Source organism: Bactrocera neohumeralis, unplaced genomic scaffold, assembly GCF_024586455.1.
Source record: "Bactrocera neohumeralis isolate Rockhampton unplaced genomic scaffold, APGP_CSIRO_Bneo_wtdbg2-racon-allhic-juicebox.fasta_v2 cluster11, whole genome shotgun sequence".
NCBI lineage: Eukaryota > Metazoa > Arthropoda > Insecta > Diptera > Tephritidae > Bactrocera > Bactrocera neohumeralis.
In genome coordinates this window covers 1159322-1179081 of record NW_026089624.1, presented here as the reverse complement: position 1 = coordinate 1179081, position 19760 = coordinate 1159322, and the positions used below count along the sequence as shown (strand labels likewise).

General features: G+C 36.2%; 2 protein-coding genes and 1 pseudogene across 2 annotated transcripts; 1 reads left to right on the top strand and 2 right to left on the bottom strand.

Moving 5' to 3' along the window:
• The first annotated feature begins 435 nt into the window (after positions 1-435).
• On the top strand, positions 436-1375 carry LOC126765742 (uncharacterized). Its single transcript, XM_050483485.1, has 2 exons — positions 436-484; positions 567-1375. The coding sequence occupies exon 2, from the start codon at positions 570-572 to the stop codon at positions 1224-1226; it is 657 nt and encodes a 218-aa protein (XP_050339442.1). The 5' UTR covers positions 436-484; positions 567-569; the 3' UTR covers positions 1227-1375.
• Positions 1323-3293, bottom strand: LOC126765690 (uncharacterized). Its single transcript, XM_050483413.1, has 2 exons — positions 2245-3293; positions 1323-2178 (listed from the first exon to the last, which is right to left on the bottom strand). The coding sequence occupies exons 1-2, from the start codon at positions 2713-2715 to the stop codon at positions 1402-1404; spliced, it is 1248 nt and encodes a 415-aa protein (XP_050339370.1). The 5' UTR covers positions 2716-3293; the 3' UTR covers positions 1323-1401.
• Positions 3294-4592: 1299 nt separating this feature from the next.
• Positions 4593-6487, bottom strand: LOC126765846 (uncharacterized; annotated as a pseudogene).
• Positions 6488-19760: the final 13273 nt, after the last annotated feature.

The following is a 19760-nucleotide window of genomic DNA, read 5'->3' as shown; positions in this document are numbered from 1 at the left end:
AAACAGTCTCTAGCGTTAGTCTCAAAATATTGAGACCTGGTAGTTAGCAGGTCACAAAACTAAAAAGAACTCTTGTCTGCCATTTTGAATATACTGAATAGAGATCATCATAGATATTAATCGATTGTCGTTTCTTTATATTTTGTAAGCAACTCAAACACGAAAAGGTTAAAAATAAATCAATTTTACATAAATTTCGTAAATATTATGAAACAAAGTCAACATATATTTTTATTTTCATTGATAATTATGTTTTTTGACTATGTTATAGAAAATTTAATATTTGTTATCGACATATTTATTTTCATTCAAGTTTAAAAACATCTCTGAATAATGAAATGTAATAGATTTTGTGACTGTCACTTACGGAATAGCAAAATCGTCTCAAGTCTCAAAAATTGTCTCTAACTCAAAATCTCAAATTTAGACCACCACTGCTCTTTATTCCATTTGTCCGTTATTAAACAAGTCACTACATCTATTGGTGAGTATAAATATTTATGATATGTTTATATATATTTATTTATTTACATTTTATATATTAATATTGTTCTTTTATTTTTCAGAATATGGATACAGATGAAGATGAAATCTTTGATAATTTGACTACAGCAATATGCGAAAATATATCCAATATGTCTGCAGAACCAACACCAACGCCAGATAAAAAGAGAAAGCGTTTTCAAGTTACAACGGCATGGTCCTCGGAAGATGTTTTTAATTTAATAGAAATAATAGAAAAACATCCTTGTCTGTGGGAATATTCTTCATCAGACTATAAAAACCGACAGAAGAGAGAGAACGCATGGAGAGAAGTTGCAGCGAACTGTCATGGCCGTAGCGTTGATGAGTACAAAGCCAAGTGGGCGAATGTGAAAACAGCGTACAATAATACAAAAAACAAATTACAGGCAAAGTCTGGTCAGAGTGCGTCAAGTTCACAACCTCATTGGCAATTTTGGACTGCAATGCAGTTTTATCATAACCACGACAAAAAAAAAACGACTTCATCTGTTTCAAATATAAGCCCTGATAGTGAAAGTTTACCAAACACGCATTTTCAATCCATCAACATGCAATCCAACGCATCAACATCATCGCCAGCTGATGCAGCAACCAATTCGCCAGAAGATATTTTAAAACGCGCAACAGATTTGTTGTATGCAGAAAAAGAAGACAAATGGTATTCCTTCGGCATGTATCTACATAGCGTCGCAAATGCGTGAAATGGAGGCAAAAAATGAGAAAGCAGCAAAAAAACTTGAAATTAATATTATGAAGTGCACTATAGATGCGCTTTCAGAATTAAATGATGATTGATATTTCATTGAATTGTTTTTTCTTCTATATTAATAAAGTTACAGACATATTTAAATCATTAATTTTATTTAACATAAACATCTATGCATATTGAAATGGTATTTCTCCAGCGGCTGTCATAAAATATTGTTCGAACTCCTCACGAATTTCTTTGGCTTCATTGGTTATGTATGTCGTTGGACGTTCCTCTGCTCCTTGTTGCTCATGAACTGAATTGTCTTGTTGATCATTCCTATCTGTAGTTAAACCTTCCAAATAACTGGCATTTTTTTTTATTAAAAAATTATGCAAGGCACAGCAGGCCAGTGTTATTTGGGTCGTTTTATGCTCATTCAGTTGAATTGGTCGATATAAAATTTGAAACCGCTTTGCCATAATGCCAAATGCATTTTCGACAACGCGCCTAGCACGTGACAATCGGTAATTGAATATGCGTTGACCGGCAGTTAAATTTTTACCAGGGTATGGTTTTAAAATGTGCTTTTGCATGCGGAATGCATCATCCGCCACTAACAAGTATGGACAATCACGGTCACGATTTAGCAATGGTTGTGGTAAAGGCAATCTCAGTGTGTTATTGTCCAAAGCTTTCTGAAATGTGGACTTTCCAAAAACGCCGCCGTCCGAAACTCTGCCATTGCACCCGACATCAATATATATAAATCGGTAGTCCGCATCCGCAATAGCCATAAGTACAATACTATTAGTACCTTTATAATTATAAAAGGTACTTCCAGACCGCGGCGGAGCCTTCATCACAATGTGTTTCCCGTCAACTGCGCCTATACAATGGGGAAAATTCCATTTATCACTAAATTTTTGGGCAATGTCAATCCACATCTGTTCGTTATTTGGAACCTTGCAAATATGTAATGTGACATTAATTTATATTTTTGATGTCATTATGTAAACCTGTAAACCTACCTGTAAATATTCATTTTTCAAAGCTTTGTAAATTGCATCGCAAACCTCCGGCACAAATATAGATATGGTATTCGGCGCAATGCGAAAGTCAACAGATAAACTTTTGAAGCTGTCTCCAGAGGCAAGGAAGCGAAGTGTAACCGCCAAACGTTCATTTGCTGGTATTGCTTTGCGCATATTGGTGTCACTTTTTTTTATGTTTGGGGAGACTAATTCAAGAATATAATTAAAAGTGGCTTCGTTCATGCGAAGATAATTTTTAAACAAATATTTTTGATTATTCACTTCACGAAACTCGCGCAGAGTTTTTGCATACGCCCCGTCAGTATTTCTCCTCTGAAGCCAATCTAGCACCCAAACACTTCGCTTCTTCAATTTCGGTTTTTCTTTTATTTGTTTCTTTTTATTAATTAGGTGTACACAAATACACATAATTGCCACTATTTTCTTTTTTCTTGATGAAGAAATCATTATATTTAAAAATTATAAAATTACGTTCAAATATATGTAATTATGTATTCAAAGCTTATCAGCTATCTACTTTATTTAAGATGACAAGCCCAACCATGTGACAGGGTTGCACAAATATTTGTCATATTATTGAAGTGTACAAATCAGTACAGAAAAATTCTGGCTCAAGTACGCCAATCGTGTGAACACTGAAAATTGTATCGGTACACAAAATTTATTTTGTACAAATTTGTACAGAAAAATTTTGTCAAAAATCGGTACATTTGACCAATCGTGTGATCTCAGCTTTACTCTATAGATACATGTAAATCTATGTTAATTTATTAAATTATTGTAACCTGCTGCTGCTTTATATCCTGTGTTGATATTTTTGGTTGAAATGATGATTGGAGGGTTTTTCCTGTTTGTTGTGTTTGTTCACTTGAATGTATCACTGTGTTCACTTGTGTTTAATTTTACTTAATTGTGTTCTGCATTTTCACTTGCTGTGTTCACTTCTATATTGGCGGGATAATAAAGCCTTTTTGGTAAAAAGCGCGGGAAGATGTTTTCTTCGTTTCTCCTTTTTCGCCTGTTGCGTGAAGTTGAGGCGGTTGATACTCCTCTACATTACGCCTCTATTACTTTTTGTAATTTGTGGGGTTAATGCAGAGGAGTATTTGTTTGGATTAAACAATTGGTTATATCTAGGGATGGCAAAATTTTTTTTAATCGATTAAATATCCAAATGGTTAATTGCAAGATATAAAATAATAATTGCAATTAATTGCAATTAATGTAAAAAATCGATTAATCGATTAATTTCAATGTTTTCAATTATTACTAAATTGCATAAAGACCACCACCATGTTTCAGCGCCGAATCTTGTATTATAATGCAGTCCCAGACATATCCTAAAAGAGAAAGTGACCTATATTTGAAGTGAAGTAACACAATGACATTAAGTTTTTCAAAATATGTGCAACAATCTTAAAGTAAAAGAATTGCTTCTTGCTTGAAAGGCTATGTTTTGCAACTTTGCGTAAAAATAAAACCAATAAAATATATGTAGGAGACTATATTCTTATTTCAGACATTCAAAGTGTGTTGGTATATACACAAAAACAACAAGTAAGGAAGGGCTAAGTTCGGGAGTAACCGAACATTTTATACTCTCGCATGATAAAGTGATAATCGAGATTTCATTATCCGCTATTTACATATTTTTCAAATACCGTATTTGTGTAAAGTTTTATTCCGGTATCATCATTGGTTCCTAATGTATATATTATGCAGAGGAGGCATCAGTTGGAATTCAAAATAGCGTTATATTGGAAGAAGGCGTGGTTGAGAACCGATTTCACCCATATTTCGTATATGTCATAAGGGTGTTGAGAAAATATTATATACCGAATTTCATTGAAATTGGTATAGTAGTTCCTGAGATATGGTTTTTGGTCCATAAGTGGGCGACGCCACGCCCATTTTAAATTTTTAAAAAAGGCCTGGGTGCAGCTTTCTTCTGCCATTTCTTCCGTAAAATTTAGTGTTTCTGACGTTTTTTGTTAGTCGGTTAACGCACTTTTAGTGATTTTCAACATAACCTTTGTATGGGAGGTGGGCGTGGTTATTATCCGATTTCTTCCATTTTTGAACTGTATATGATAATGCCTGAAGGAAACGACTCTATAGAGGTTGGTTGACATAGCTGTAGTAGTTTCTGAGATATGTACAAAAAACTTAGGAGGGGCGGGGCCACGTCCACTTAAATCGTATCGTATCGTATTAAAAAATCATTTGTCTTAGCATAAATGAAAATATATTCATTGAAGTCAAGAAAATTTATTCTCTGTTCAACCAAGTTTGAAGAAAAAGCAATTTCGATAAACGTTTTGTTGTCAAACGATTGCGTTTTTCGGTCGCAGTTGCACCCGCTTTTGAGAAAAGCCGCCCAGCTGGTACTGAGGTACCAAGTAGATGACAATACTTTTTTGAAAGTTCGTACAGTTTTGGGTAAACGGTTTTCATTTCTTCCCAAGCATCAATAGTGTTTCGACGTAGTTCTAATACCTGACTATTCAAATAAAAGCTCAATTTATCTTGTGGAGATGTAAAATCGTTGTCCATTTTCCTTCTTTTGTGCACTAGAGTTTTGTGAGGAGCCCAGAGGTCAAACTCATTCTCTACCGGTTCGCCTGACGACTCGTTGCCCGTTTCCATAGTATCATCTGTAACTGTACGTAAACACTTTATAACTGGGGACAACGCTAATGGGTCTTTGAAATGAATTTTTTTGAATCTCGGGTCGAGTAATGTTGATGCAGCTAGCAAAAAGGAATGTTCGATGTAGCCAAATCTACGATCAAACTGATTTAACACGACATCTTTTAGTTTTTCAGCGACTGGCTGTTTAGCTGTTATTCTCACTCTTTGTTCCCGACCACAGTGAACTAATGGAATCCTTTGACTTAACGTTGCTCGTTGTTCACCACTTAGTTGTACAGTCATTGCCTCTAATGGTCTCAATATACTAAGTATTTCCATGATATCATCTTTTTCCTTAGATGTTATCAGAATAGTTGAGGAGTATTTGGTTAATACATGAACATAGTTTAATGAACCGTTCGAGCATGTATTAGGTCGAATTCCAACGTGTTTTCATGTCCAAAATTGGCTTTAGCATTTTGTCTTCAGCTACTCCGGCAGCAGCTTGCATATTTCGAAGATCATCAATAGCTTTAACACTTATTTTTAGCCACTTAACTATTTCTTTGCATTTTAGAACAACTGCATTTACTTCAGGATTGTTCAGTGAGTTTTCACATACCAAATTTAGGGTGTGTGCAAAACAAGGAATATGGCGCTTTTTGCCAAATGAATCGTGTACTGCTTTTACGATGTTTGCACCATTGTCGGTCACTACAGCCATTACTTTTTTTTTCGTCAATAGAAAAGTTAATTAACTGTTGCTTCATGAAACTTAAGAAGCTTTTACCTTTTAAAAAATAAATGAACAAAAAGAGTCATTAATTATCAATTTGTTTTGTAATGTATTTTAATATACCTTCAACAAAGTCAAAAGGTAGATTATCCTTGATAACTATTTCCACTATTCCATGCTGTAGCTTTTGGTTCTTTGAGCCATGAAGCGAAAGGTTTTCAATATTTTGTAAGACTTTAGAAATGAGGGGTTGAGGATTTTTACTGCTACAGCTGGGTAGCTCTATCATGCTGCTTTCATTCGGTTTCTTGCTGCTGAAGCTTGGCCCCACACTCAAAGGGCTTTCATTAATTGGTTTGCTGCTGCAACTCGGCATTTCAATCATAGTGTCAGTGTCTTCACTTAGGGAAACATTGTCTTTACTCCTAGATTGCAGAGTCTAATTTGTACACATATATGTATTTATATATAACTAGAAGAAATTTAAAATGTAATACCGATTGCTCCGACTTATCACCAATTTGCAAGCTACAGTTGCATGCTTTAATTTTAATTGCTGCAACATATTTAATGTGTTATTAGACAATTTTTAATTTTTGCAGCAAAGTTGACATTTAACGTAGTTATTGCTTATTTTATTAAAAAATTATCACACTTCGCTTTTAACTGGCGCCATTGCTCTTCAAACAACTGAACGTAAAATGCGTTTGACTTAACTGTAAATGCAGTGTTACCAGACATTCATTTGTTGATATTAAACTACGTTGACATATTAGAATTTAACTATGTTTACACCGTTTCCAGTCATTAATGACTGATGCGACCAATTTCGACCCTTGTACGCTAACTTAGATGAACATAAAATGTATTAACTTTCAAAATGCTGATTGCGATTATTTTGCAATTACTCGAGTACTAGTCGATTAATTAGAAAAGGTGTTTTGATGCAATTAAATCGTAAATTGAATGAAAATAATCGATTAATTTAATCAAATGATTAATCGTTGCCATCCCTAGTTATATCAATAACAGCATTAGAATTTGCTTGGTTTGCAGACATAAGTTGTTGTACCTGATTACTGCCTTTAGTTATGATGGCAAATGAGGGTTTTCCAGATTTCTGACTTACATTAGTAACTTCCTTCTGAGGAGCAGTAGAAGCGGTTGTAATTATGCGTTTTGGTTTTTGATAATGCTCTTTATTTTTTTCAGTCGTGTTTCTAATTTTTTGAAGTTGTTTTGCCACTTCACATTCCCTATAGTTCGCAGGGTGACTTTGATTGCAGTTACAACATTTTGGCGGTAGATCAACAGGTTTTGTGCAGTTTAGAGTTGAATGATTTTCGGGGCACATTACACACCTTGGTGGTTTACAACAGTAATTTCTGGTGTGACCGAATGCTTGACAGGACTTACACTGCGGTACAAGATTCGATGGCTTTATGGGCTCGAGTTTGACGACAGAATTTAAAATATGCTCAATTTCGTAGATTTTTGATTCGAAGCAAACAATAAACATATTTAATGGATTTTTTGTTTTATATTGAAATTGATTTATGACTTTCGAAACTTTAAAACCCTGCTTCTGAAGATCTGCGACAGTGATTTCAGGCTCACATTTGTGATGAAGGTCTTTTACCATTACGAGTATATCACGCGATTGATTGTCCTCGTACGAGAACCAAGAAATTTGCGATTCGTTTAATTTCCTTGTTAGTATTCTGTAGTCTGAACGATTTGAAACGTTTATTTTACATGAGCTTGGGCCAGTGAGCTTGAGTGTGTAAGTATTTTGAACTTCCTCTTTTATCAAGGAACGCATCAAAGGTTGATTAAAATTCTCTGATATAATAATTGGCGGAGGGCGATGACTTAATTTTGTAGCTTTTTTACATTCTGCTGTGTTTTCCGGACTCGGGGACTTCAGCATTACATCCGGTGAAGAATCTGCTTTGCGTTTTTTGCTTTCCCTCTTTTCTTTCTTTTTTAATACCCAATTTATTTCATTTTCCAGCTCTTATTCGTCTGTTTCTGCTACAAAGGTCGATTTTGATGGAGAAGAAGACGTTTCGTTGGCATATTTGTTTAGTGATTTCCTCAAGTTTTCATTTTGGAGCTTAAGTGCCGCAATTTCATTTTTCAATTCCTTGCTTAATATCTCCATAATCGTAAGGCGTTCGAGCCGCATACCTATTTGGTTACATTGTGTACCCCCACCGGGAGGCGGAGTTTGTATGTCCATCACGATCTTATTGAATTGTGGTTACGTTAAGTAAAAGAAACTGCCTTACCAACTGCTTTACCGACTGCACTTGCAGATAATATAGTGTCCCTGGCCACCTAGAACTCTGCGCAGACAGCAGGTTTGCCGTGTGACAGAAACAGCTGATACCCACTTTAGATGTTCGGAGGAGAACCTTTGCGCGAAAATTAATTAAGTGTTTTTTAATTTGGTATTATTTTTTGTTATTGTTTAAAATTTCCAAATGTTTATGTGATAAATTGGTTGTGGTTTTTAGATACTAATGTAAATAATTTCAATTAAATTGATGAGTGACTTGGTGTCAGCAATATAAGGACCTCCGGTGAATCTGCCTGCGAATTTCCACAGCCTGGATTGCAGGTAAATTAAAAAAAATTTGAGGAACAAACTTATTTGTTGATCGCACACTTTGACACACACACAAAAGCAGATGAAATCGGAAACCCCGCTCACTCCCGATGTGAAAATTGTACTATTGGGCATGGTGAAATCACATATTTCGGGACCCGACCCACAGATTTCGACTTATTACTTGTACTTGTTTGTGCTCATATTCCTATGCCAAAGTGTGCAAATGGACGAAGTCGGACCACAACCAAGCCTACTTCCTATGTAATACAATTTTTAATTCTATTTGATTCCTTCACTTTCCGGTATTCAAATTAGGAAGCAACTGATATAACGGGTTAAAATTTTGTTGTAATAAATCCTTTCAATTATCCCACCCTATAATCAAAAACTGTTCAATCCAAATAAAATTGTTCCAGGGCCTAGGCACCGAATTTATGAACCCCAGTTTCTATAGTTGTCTCTTGACAAAAAATAATAATCAATGTGAGGGATATAAAATTAAAATTCAAACAGAACATTTTCGTGACAATACGAGGTATGACAACTAAGTAATGAGACTGATTCCATAAAAACCGTATATTTGAAAATTATTCTACAACTCTACCATCCCCTTTAAAGTAGTCCCCTTGGGCAACTATACAGCGATTTCAGCGCGTTTTCCATGCTTCGTAACATTTCTGGAACGCTTCGACTTTGTTTTTGGAAACAGAACAAAGTCACAGGGTGACATGTCGGGCGAATAAGGCGGCTGTTGCAACCGTCAAAACCAAATACTGGGACACGCTGAGGGCGTTGTAGCACGGCACGTTGTCGTGATTAGGATCCAGTTACGAGCGTTGTCTGGGCGCACCCTGTTGACTCGTTTTCGCATCCTTTCGAGTACTTGGCAACAGTAGACTTGATTCACAGTTTTCCCGGTGGAACGAATTCTTTGTGGACGATTCCACGGCTATCAAAAAAGACAATAATCATCGTTTTCACCTTCGACTTGCTCATGCGAGCTTTTTTCGGGCGGGGGCGCGCGGAGACAACCATTGTGAGCTTTGGGCACGACTAAGAGCACAATCAATATACACTCTTACAATTTTAGCGTACGTTTCCTAGGCTGTTTCGCCCAATCTGGCGCGAAATTTTATCGCGACGCGTTGCTCTTGATTTCGTTTTTCCATTTTCGTGACGAGCACTACAAACACACGTCTACTCAACTTGACGCAGCAGGCGAAATAAACAAGCTAGAGCGATGGTACATATATCAATGGATAGGGAAGGGATGCCGGAATAAGAGAAAGGGAATTTCAACGTCACAGGTTTACCACAAGCGCGGCAATAAAATCGGCCTCATTACTTAATTGTCAAACCTCGTACATGTTATGTGTATCAGAAATGGATTTAATCAACCTCATCACTTTTCTGAACCCCATATACCTAATATAAAGATTTTGAACTTCCAGGTGACTTTATGCCAGATAAGTCGGCCAATATTTGAGTTATCTCAATAAAAATTACAGAGCATGTGTTGCTCATAATTCGACATATTTAATTGTTGCAATACCGTTTCTAAAAATGTCTGCAGTTTGCATTGCTTTTTATCCCTCTCAGTTGTCGTTTAAATATAGTCAATGGTCTTTCCGAAATATTAGATTCAGGATCTTCCGGTGGGGAATGAATATGGCTGTAGCGATATTAGAGGAAGTACTATCAAAATATCAGTGTTTAAGTATTTATTCAAGTTGTGGAGCCATTGTAGAGGTCTGTGATCAATATTCACGATAAATTTTCATCCATATAAATACGGGCGAAAATATTTCCTTGTTGTTTGTTGTGGAATAATATAACTCATGTTCATTACGAGTATGGCTTGGAAAGCAACCATGATGACCTACGTTTGATGCGTCGGTGGTTAGAGTAAACTTTCTTTCATTGTCCGGGTATGCTTAAATTGGTTCTTAGCGTTTTTTATTCTTCATTAATTACAATAGCACTAAATTAAAGGTTTAGACATTTTAGAAAAGTCCCTAATAAATTTTCGATAAAAGCACATAATCCCAAAATTTGTTTAATCTATTTTTCCGTTTTTCGCAATTGGCATTTCAGTACGGAATCTATTTTATTAGGGTTGGGCTTGATTCCCTCCGGAGTTACAATAAGACCAAGAACTTCGGCTTCTTTCTTTAAAAATTCCGTTTTTTCAATGTATACTTTCAAATTTGCCACAATAAGTCTGTAAAATACTGTTTCAAGAGCATCCATATGTTCTTGACGTGAAGTACTGAAGGCAATAATATCGTACAAGTACACCATACAACCATTTTCGATCAAAGCATCTTGACTGTATTCATCAGCTTTTAGAATGTCGATGGCGCATTCTTAAAACCAAACAACATACGTAAAAACTCAAAATGTCCATCCATTTGTCCCCTGCAGGTCATTTCAATTTGATTGAATCTCTTTGTTAAGTTAATTGTACTAAAGTACATGCATTTTTAGTTTATTTAATATTTCATCCCTAAAAGGAATAGGATACTCGTTGCCTACGGTAATGTCTTTTAATTTACGATAATCCACTACAATTCGCCATATTTGTATTTAAGAATCATCTGGTTGCTTGGGTACAACTCAGGTTGGTGCAGAATATGGAGATTTGCTGTGACCAATTATACCGTGAGCCAATATTTCCTTATGTTCTTTCTCAACTTCTAAGTTATGTACTCGAGGATATCTATAGGATCTGACCTATAACGGATCATCGTGTATTGTCTTGATTTTATTAGTTTATTAGTGAACGTTAATGTATCACCTTCACATTCAAGTTTTTTTTACTCAAAATCTCATCTCTGTTAAGATACTCGAGTATAAATTGTATTTCATATTTAAATTTTTTATAAAAACCGTATGTTTTTGAATCAGTATTATTTGTCGTTTAAAATTAAGTTTTTAGCAGCAATATCAAATTCAGCATTAAGTTGTTGAAGGATACCATAGCATAATAATTTATCGTATTTTATAGAAAACATAGAATATCAATTGAGCCTTTTAATTTTTATTATTAGTAGTATACACCTTTCAAAAGAGGGTCTCTCATCCGAGGCTTGTTGATTCCTTTCATTGGGGGTGTTTTTTTTTACGTGGCGGGTCCCAAACCCAGCGCACAACCCTGCGGAGGGGATGTTTCGCCTTCTCACTTTAGCTCGCCTTCAAACAGATGTTCTTAGGCTACCTAGAGGATACTTGGTCAAAGACCGGAAGTCGTGAGTTGCTTGAGCCATAAGTAAAAGAATCGTTTCTGGCCACTCCCAAGTTAATTGGCGTTTAGAGAACTTTCCTCACTTGCGTGAACTTCTACACATGACTCCATCCTGCAACTACCGTGGGATAAGCCTCCTCAACATCGCGTATAAGGTTCTATCGAGCGTATTGTATGAAAGATTAAAGCCCACCGACAACAAACTGATTGGACTTTATCAGTGTGGCTTTAGACCTGGAAAATCAACAACCGACCAGATAATCACTATGCACCAAATTTTTGAAAATACCCGTGAAAGAAGAATCGACACACACCACCTCTTCGTCGATTTCAAAGCTGCTTTCGACAGCACGAAAAGAAGCTGCCTTTATGCCGCGATGTCTGAATTTGGTATCCCCGCAAAACTAATACGGCTGTGTAAACTAACGTTGAGCAACACGAAAAGCTCCGTCAGGATCGAAATGGACCTCTCCGAGCCGTTCGATACCAAACGAGGTTTTAGACAAGGCGACTCCCTATCGTGCGACTTCTTCAACCTGCTTTTGGAGAAAATAGTTCGAGCTATAGAACTTAATCCAGCAGGTACAATCTTTTATAAGAGTGTACAGCTGCTGGCGTATGCCGATGATATTGATATCATCGGCATCAACACCCGCGCCGTTAGTTCTGCTTTCTCTGGACTGGACAAGGAAGCAATGCAAGTGGGTCTGGTAGTGAACGAGGGCAAGACGAAATATCTCCTGTCATCAAACAAACAGTCGTCGCACTCGCGACTTGGCTCTCACGTCACTGTTGACAGTCATAACTTTGAAGTCGTAGATAATTTCGTCTATCTTGGAACCAGCGTAAACACCACCAACAATGTCAGCCTAGAAATCCAACGCAGGATAACTTTTGCCAACAGGTGCTACTTCGGAATGAGTAGGCAATTGAGAAGCAAAGTCCTCTCTCGACGAAAAAAGACCAAACTCTATAAGTCACTCATAATTCCCGTCCTGCTATATGGAGCAGAGGCCTGGACGATGACAACAACTCATGAGTCGACGTTGCGAGTTTTCGAGAGAAAAGTTCTGCGAACGATTCATGGTCCTTTACGCGTTAGCCACGGCGAATCCCGCATTCGATGGAACGATGAGCTGTACGAGATATACGACGACATCGACATAGTTCAGCGAATTAAAAGACAGCGGCTACGTTGGCTAGGTCATGTTGTCTGGATGGACGAAAACACTCCAGCTCTGAAAGTATTCGACGCAGTACCCGCCGGGTGAAGCAGAGGAAGAGGAAGATCTTCACTTCGTTGTAAGGACCAAGTGGAGAAGGACCTGGCTTCGCTTGGAATATCCAATTGGCGCCACGTAGCGAAAAGAAGAAACTACTGGCGCGCTGTTGTTAACTCGGCTATAATCGCGTAAGCGGTGTCTACGCCAATCAAGAAGAAAAAGTATACACCTTTTGAATTTTACCTAATGTTACTTCGCCTGTAACTGTTAAGATGATTGTCTTTGTACAGGGTTTGTCCGGAAAGTGATGGGACTGATTTTCTTCCGCCGTGACTGTACTTCGGAGCATGCGCGAGTTAGCGACGCCGAAGATAGCCTAAACAAATTTCACACTTAACCTAAACAAACCATGAAATTCCCGCATTATAAACACAACAGACAGAATTCCATAATAAAAGACCGATAAGCGTAATAAAACTTTCTTTGTTCTAGCAAGTAAGCAAACATTCGCATAAGTATAAATAGCGCTTAAGTGCTGAACACATAGAGCGCGACCCGACATGGTAATAAGACAGTCAACTATAAATGGCGTCGTGAATCCTTCTACATGAACATTTGTAAGAAGGCAGCGACATAACAATGGCTGGCATGTGCACAAGACAACACTGCTGTCCATTTTGCATGTACACAATTTCGTTGTGGCCATACTAATACTCTTTTCTTTCACTTCAATGAAATTTTAATAGTTTCTTCAAAGTGAAATTTTTTATGCAAAAAATAAGTAAATAGGTAAATTTTAACCTGCCATATAACAGGATTTCCTTAAGAAGGAAAAAAATAAGTTCCAGAAAAAATGGAAGCAGCACCATAGATCATCGGAATCACGCTAGAATCTCATAAAAAGAGACAAAAGCTGTTCAATTTGCGTCGTCCTTATTGCAAACCTTAGGGCTCAAATTGCTGCTTTAACTTCATCTCTAACTGAGAACCAACAATGAGTGGCTACCCTGGAGAACAGTCTGCCATCAAATGTGACAATTACGGATCAGCACGAGGACTGCAAACCAAATATAATCAACGAAATGCAGATTAACCTGGATATTTTCAAAGCATTGTCAGACTTCACGGGCAATATAAATGAATACCGATCCTGGAGAAACCGTAGGTGGACGCACATGGAAAGCATAAAAGATATTGCATTCGAAAATTCAAGGTGAAGCAGCCGATATTTTAATCAACCACAACGCGAGGTTCAATTTCTACTCAATCATAAATCGCCTCGACTACACGTATGCGGACCAGAGACCTTTTTACGTCTTACTAGACGAAATGAAAAGGATTACGCAAAACAAACTTACGCTGGCGGAATTTCATTGCGAAGTCAGCATTGAATCTTGCTCAAACAAAAATTGAAATGAGAAGCTCAGGTGACCCATCAGAAATGCAAAAGTGTGCGAATCAAGAAGCCGTCAGAACGTTTATTCATGGATTGAACAGCAAGTATACAAGCGGCACCCTCTACAGCCACAATCCAAAGGATTTAGAAACCGCCTACGCCATCGCAAGTACGATATACCACGACAACGAGAAATTGCAATTCGATTTTCCTCAGTACGATGACTACAGGAAATACAATATGCCACATCAACACCTTCAAAACAGAAGACATCATGAAGAAGCACGTGCACCCAAGCAGCAACATCAATCCTTTCAAAACAGAAGATACCGCGATGATCAGCGAAGATATAGACCAAACGTGCAAGTGCAATATACACAGAGGGCACCCACCCCACAGTGCCAAACAATGGACGTAGATTCCTCACGGCAATACAGAAGACCCACCAGCTTCAACGCAGCACCTTTACAAAACAGCTATAACCGTCAAATGCAAGGATTACCTCCAAATAACCCAATTCGAGGAGATCCACAGAAGAGGCACCAAAATCCTTCACCTCGTAACTACAATGCCCCAGAGAAGATACAACGAGTAAATCAAATACATTAAGAAGAACTAGGCTATCTCACACCACAACATCGCGGCGATGAATTACGATCACCTGCTACAAAACAAAGTGACGATTGTGAATATAAGACAGGCTTTGTTTTTCTCAAGCGAGTGAGTCAATTGCGTGTCGTCAACACCACTGCAGGAATACAGGCAAAGCAGTTAATATCCTCATCGACACTGGAGCAACAAATAATTACATAAGTAACAAATGTAATATCGGTGAGTCTATTCCAATCAAACCCACAAAAGTAAAAACTCTTCATGGTTTCTCAATATCAAAATCAAAAAAATAATATCAGTGTTAGATAATTTCCTTACATTTTTTGAAACTGATTCATTAGAAGAATTTGATATGCTTCTGGGCGAACAGAGACTCAGAACAGTTAAAGCAGAGATTAACCTTATCGAGTATAAGCTCAGTTATAAGTATAGGGCCAAGAAAGAAAGAAAAATTTTGCAAAAAATTAATTATAGAGTAAGCAATGCAAAATATAGATCTGAAATTGAAAACACAATGCAACAAAATGAAGGTACTAACTCAATATTACCATTTACTACCACTGTACAAGCCACAATAAGGACGAAATCCGAAGATCTTATCTGGACAAAACAATATCCGTACCCTATTTCTGATAATGATTTTATTAACAAAGAAATAATTAAACTTTTAGAAAGTGAAATAATCCAACCTAGTAAAAGTCCGTACAATTCACCCATTTGGACAGTCGCAAAAAAAGGTACCGATCAACAAGGGAAACCTAAGCGCAGAATGGTCGTAGACTTTCCGAAACTAAACACACAAACTGTTTAATATTAATAAATCAGACAGGGAAAAAACGGCTTTTAGTGTAAATGGAGCTAAGTACGAATCTCTTCGTATGCCGTTCGGCCTGAAAACTGCCCCATCTATTTTTTAAAGACGCGTGGATGATATCCTTAGACCAATATCGGGAAGTTCGCGTACGTCTATATAGACGATGTTCTCATTTATTCTTCCTCTCCTGAAGAACATATCGAACACATCCGCATAATCATAAATGCGCTTCACCAGGCCAGTATGAAAATTTCTAAATCTCACTTTTTCAAAGACTCTGTGGAATACTTAGGGCATATAATTAAATACAACAAGATTACAGTTGACCCAACAAAAATACAGTCTATAAAAAATGTCCGTATTCCTACAACATTGAAAGAACTCAGATCCTTCCTAGGTCTCGCAAGTTACTATAGAAAATTTATAAAGAATTTTGCAGCCATCGTCAAACACCTCACTACGTTCCTCAGAGGAGAGAACGGTGGCGTATCAAAGAATCAAAGTACAAAATAAAAATCACTTTAGACGAACCTGCACTGGAAGCACTGAACATAATTATTTATTTATTTATTTATTATAATATGACTTGTAAATCAATTTACAAACATACTAGAAACAAAAAAAAAAAAAAAAAGGAACTGGCTGCTTAGGCCTTCGTCCCATTTTGTACATATTAATTTACTTATATAAACATTTCAATTTTAAATTAATTTTAATAATATAGCAGGTAGATGTTTTTTTATATTTTCGTAGTCCAGTGTGGCTATAGCGGTATGCAAATCAACATTTTGCGATGTGTCATTGTAGCAGTTTATTAGATGTTGCATGGTCAGGGTATCATTGCAGTTCATGCAAAGTGGTGGTGAATCTTTTGACAGTAAATATCCGTGCGTTAAAAAAAATAAAATAAAAAAAAAAAAAAAATACGCTATAGGAGCCGTATTATCTCAAAACCAAAAACCCATATCACTTATTTCACGAACGCTCAGTGAAACAGAACAGAATTACTCCACAAATGAGAAAGAGCTACTCGCAATTGTGTGGTCACTACAGAAACTACGAAATTACTTATATGACATAGCAGATTTAACAATATACACCGACCATCAATCTCTAATATTCTCCATATCAGAAAAAAACCACAATACAAAATTAAAAAAGATGGAAAAATTTCATCGAAGAAAATGGTGCTAAAATCACTTACAAACCTAGACATCAGAACATTGTTGCCGATGCACTTTCCCGCCAACAAATTAATAACACATCTAATTCTGATGACTTCCAACATTCAGCACAAAGCTCACCAACACAAAGACTCAAACGAGTAAAAAAAACAATAACTCTAAGGCGACACACGGTCTTTTTAATACGAAAACTGCATTACTAGATAGACTAAAAAATGTAATTAGACCAAAGATAACTAATGCTCTGCAAATAGACGAACAAATGACATTATCAATACATTTCCTAATGCATCTACCGTTCTAATTCATAACATCGTTGACGACATAACCGACATCGAACAACAAAAACAAACCATAAATGACACACATAGACGTACACACAGAAACTACAAAAGTAATGCACAGGAAATTTCCCTAAAATACAACTGGCGAAACATACGTGACGCTTGTAAAAAATAAGTACAAGACTGTGAAATCTGTCTCACAAACAAATACGAAAACCGACCAAACAAACAACCAATTGGTTCCGCCCCAACGCCAAAAAAAGTAGGCGAATACATACACTTAGACTTATTCTACATGAGCGATAACATATACATTAGCTCAACGGGCAAATACTGAAAATTTTGCTACTTTAGGCAAATACCTTCAAGGAAAGATACATACAAATACGTCGACGAGATTCATTCACAAATATACCCAAACGCAAAAACGACCTATCGTTTACAAGCATATGTGCACAACAAACTTACAAACGACTACAAATAACGCATACAAAAACGCCAGCGTTCCATTTTACTACAAACGGACAAGTTGAGCGTACGCACAGTACAATTATTGAACTCGCGAAAGTTTTAGCTGACCAGAATAATTCAGCACGGAAAGATCAAATTTTTGAAGCTGTTCGGCAGTACAACGAAACCGTACATTCCGTTACCAACGAGAAACCCGAGGACGTGCTTTTTAATCAAAGGGGGTATCCCGACATCCAAGAACGAATACAACAAAACCAGGAAAAAATCTTGCGTCATCATAATCGCTATCGAAAGCAGCTGAACTATAATCCAGAAGACGTAAAGAAGACGTAATATTTTCCAAGACGCACAGGCGTAATAAAAACGTAAGAAAATACGCGAAGCACGTTGTAAAAAATAACTGAGAATTTAATAATAGGAAAAATTTATAACGAATTACAAACAATAACTAATACTATCAGTTTCGCGAAACATAAAATTTTTTACTCTGGCACACTTAATTTGAGTGATGTGAATGAATTAATAAACCATGAGGAGTTGGATCTTCCTCAAATCCACAAATTGGAATATTCTGATATCCATATTTGTTATTTAGAACAGGCTATAATTACAATTTACCCAATACACGAAACTAAATGTAGACTATTTAACAGGGATAATGGGATGCCCAACTTATTCCAGTGTGAGAGCGCCTCAAAATAAGCGTTTTTTTTAATAATATTTTCCATTGTGGCCAGATCGAACGAAATAATAATTTTTGAATATTTAAATTGAAATGCCCAATTGCACTTTCCACACCACCCAGGAGGTATGCAAAACGGCGCGTTAACGAAGTTAGTTTTGGGTACTCGGTTCCCTTTTAGGCTATATCACCCATTAATAAATTTATTTACATAAAGCAACAAAACGATAACAATGCATTAATATATAACGAAAAAAAACCAAACCATAAATCTATACATATAACGAAGAAAAAACAAAACAATAACAATTCATGTAAAAAATATATAATAAATATCACAGTATAAAAAAATATTTACATAAATATATACAATTGCCTACATTTAAATCCCAAATTCTAATTTTGCTTTAAAAAATTGCTTGCTAATTTTAAGGCCTCTGTATCCTACCTGTTTAAAAAATGTTGACTTTTTTATTTTCTATCGTAAGTTTAAGTTCGCTTATTTTAACCACTAAAAATAAAAAAAAATTTAAACCTATAGGTGTGAAACACATAAAATTTTTTTCTTAAAATTAGGGACAGAAAGGTCTTTATTTAAAAATTTTGTTAAAAAATATATTCTTATTCTAATAAAAAGGACTATAACTATTTTTGGGTCACAATTATCACAACACAAAAAGGGCCTAACATCTTTCATTTTATTAAAAAGAATATCTCCTATTCCTATTTTATGACAATTACTGTCGAATTCTTCTAAAAATCTATTTTTTTCACAACACAAAAATAACATTTTACGAATGCAATAAAATCCTCAGGCGGCTTCTCTAAGTTGCATTTGTCTATTTGATTGTGATGCATGAAGATGAATTCGTTAGAAGGAATTTCATTTCCTAAATATGGTAAAAGCAGGGAACATGTGTGGAGTTTGAAAATTTTTAAATAAAAATAGCCGCAAAAGTAGCTAAACGCATTTTATTTTAAAAATTAATATCTAAACTACTATCTAATGAGATTGATCGAACGAGGGAGTGTTTAGGTCGTGGTAAACCTTGAAAATCCTGCCAAGAAAGGTCATTCAATAGTGAGTCACTACACACATTAAGTAGAATATTATTACTATGTTCCGAAATTACTGTAGCATCAGGTTCTAAAGTCAGCTCACAGTTTCCTTTTGTTACGACGTTTACGTAACGTAAGCCCCACGATTTCCTAAACAAACTAGAGAACATATAGGGCGTTACTCTAGTACCTCCTCTGCTTTGAATCTGCCAAAAAAAACTGTTCTAAACTGTCCTGACGTAGTCGTCTCGTCTTCAGATACGGAAAACATGAGTGTGGCAAAAATCGCCACAATCGTCCTAAACCTTTAACACCCACCCCTTTATAAAACTAAAATTATTGGACCCGAATAGTTTTTAAAATTTTTTCTGCCTCACTCTAACTCTAACTGTTCAGGGGAACCTACAAAAACTTTTTTAGTGGGTACAGCACCCTCAACGAAACTGCTATTTAAATTATCAAATAACACTAGTTTACAGTACATTTGTTGCCGAAGAAGTTTTAGCTGTTGCTGACTACATATAATATGCTATTTCCAAAAA

What these genes read in the sequence shown, in the direction of transcription:
- LOC126765690 (XM_050483413.1), bottom strand. Translation starts at nt 2,715, where the DNA reads ATGATTTCTTCATCAAGAAAAAAGAAAATAGTGGCAATTATGTGTATT. An exon ending in TGAAAAATGAATATTTACAG is followed by an intron (nt 2,179 to 2,244) that starts GTAGGTTTACAG and finishes CATATTTGCAAG; the next exon opens with GTTCCAAATAACGAACAGAT.
- LOC126765742 (XM_050483485.1), top strand. Translation starts at nt 570, where the DNA reads ATGGATACAGATGAAGATGAAATCTTTGATAATTTGACTACAGCAATA.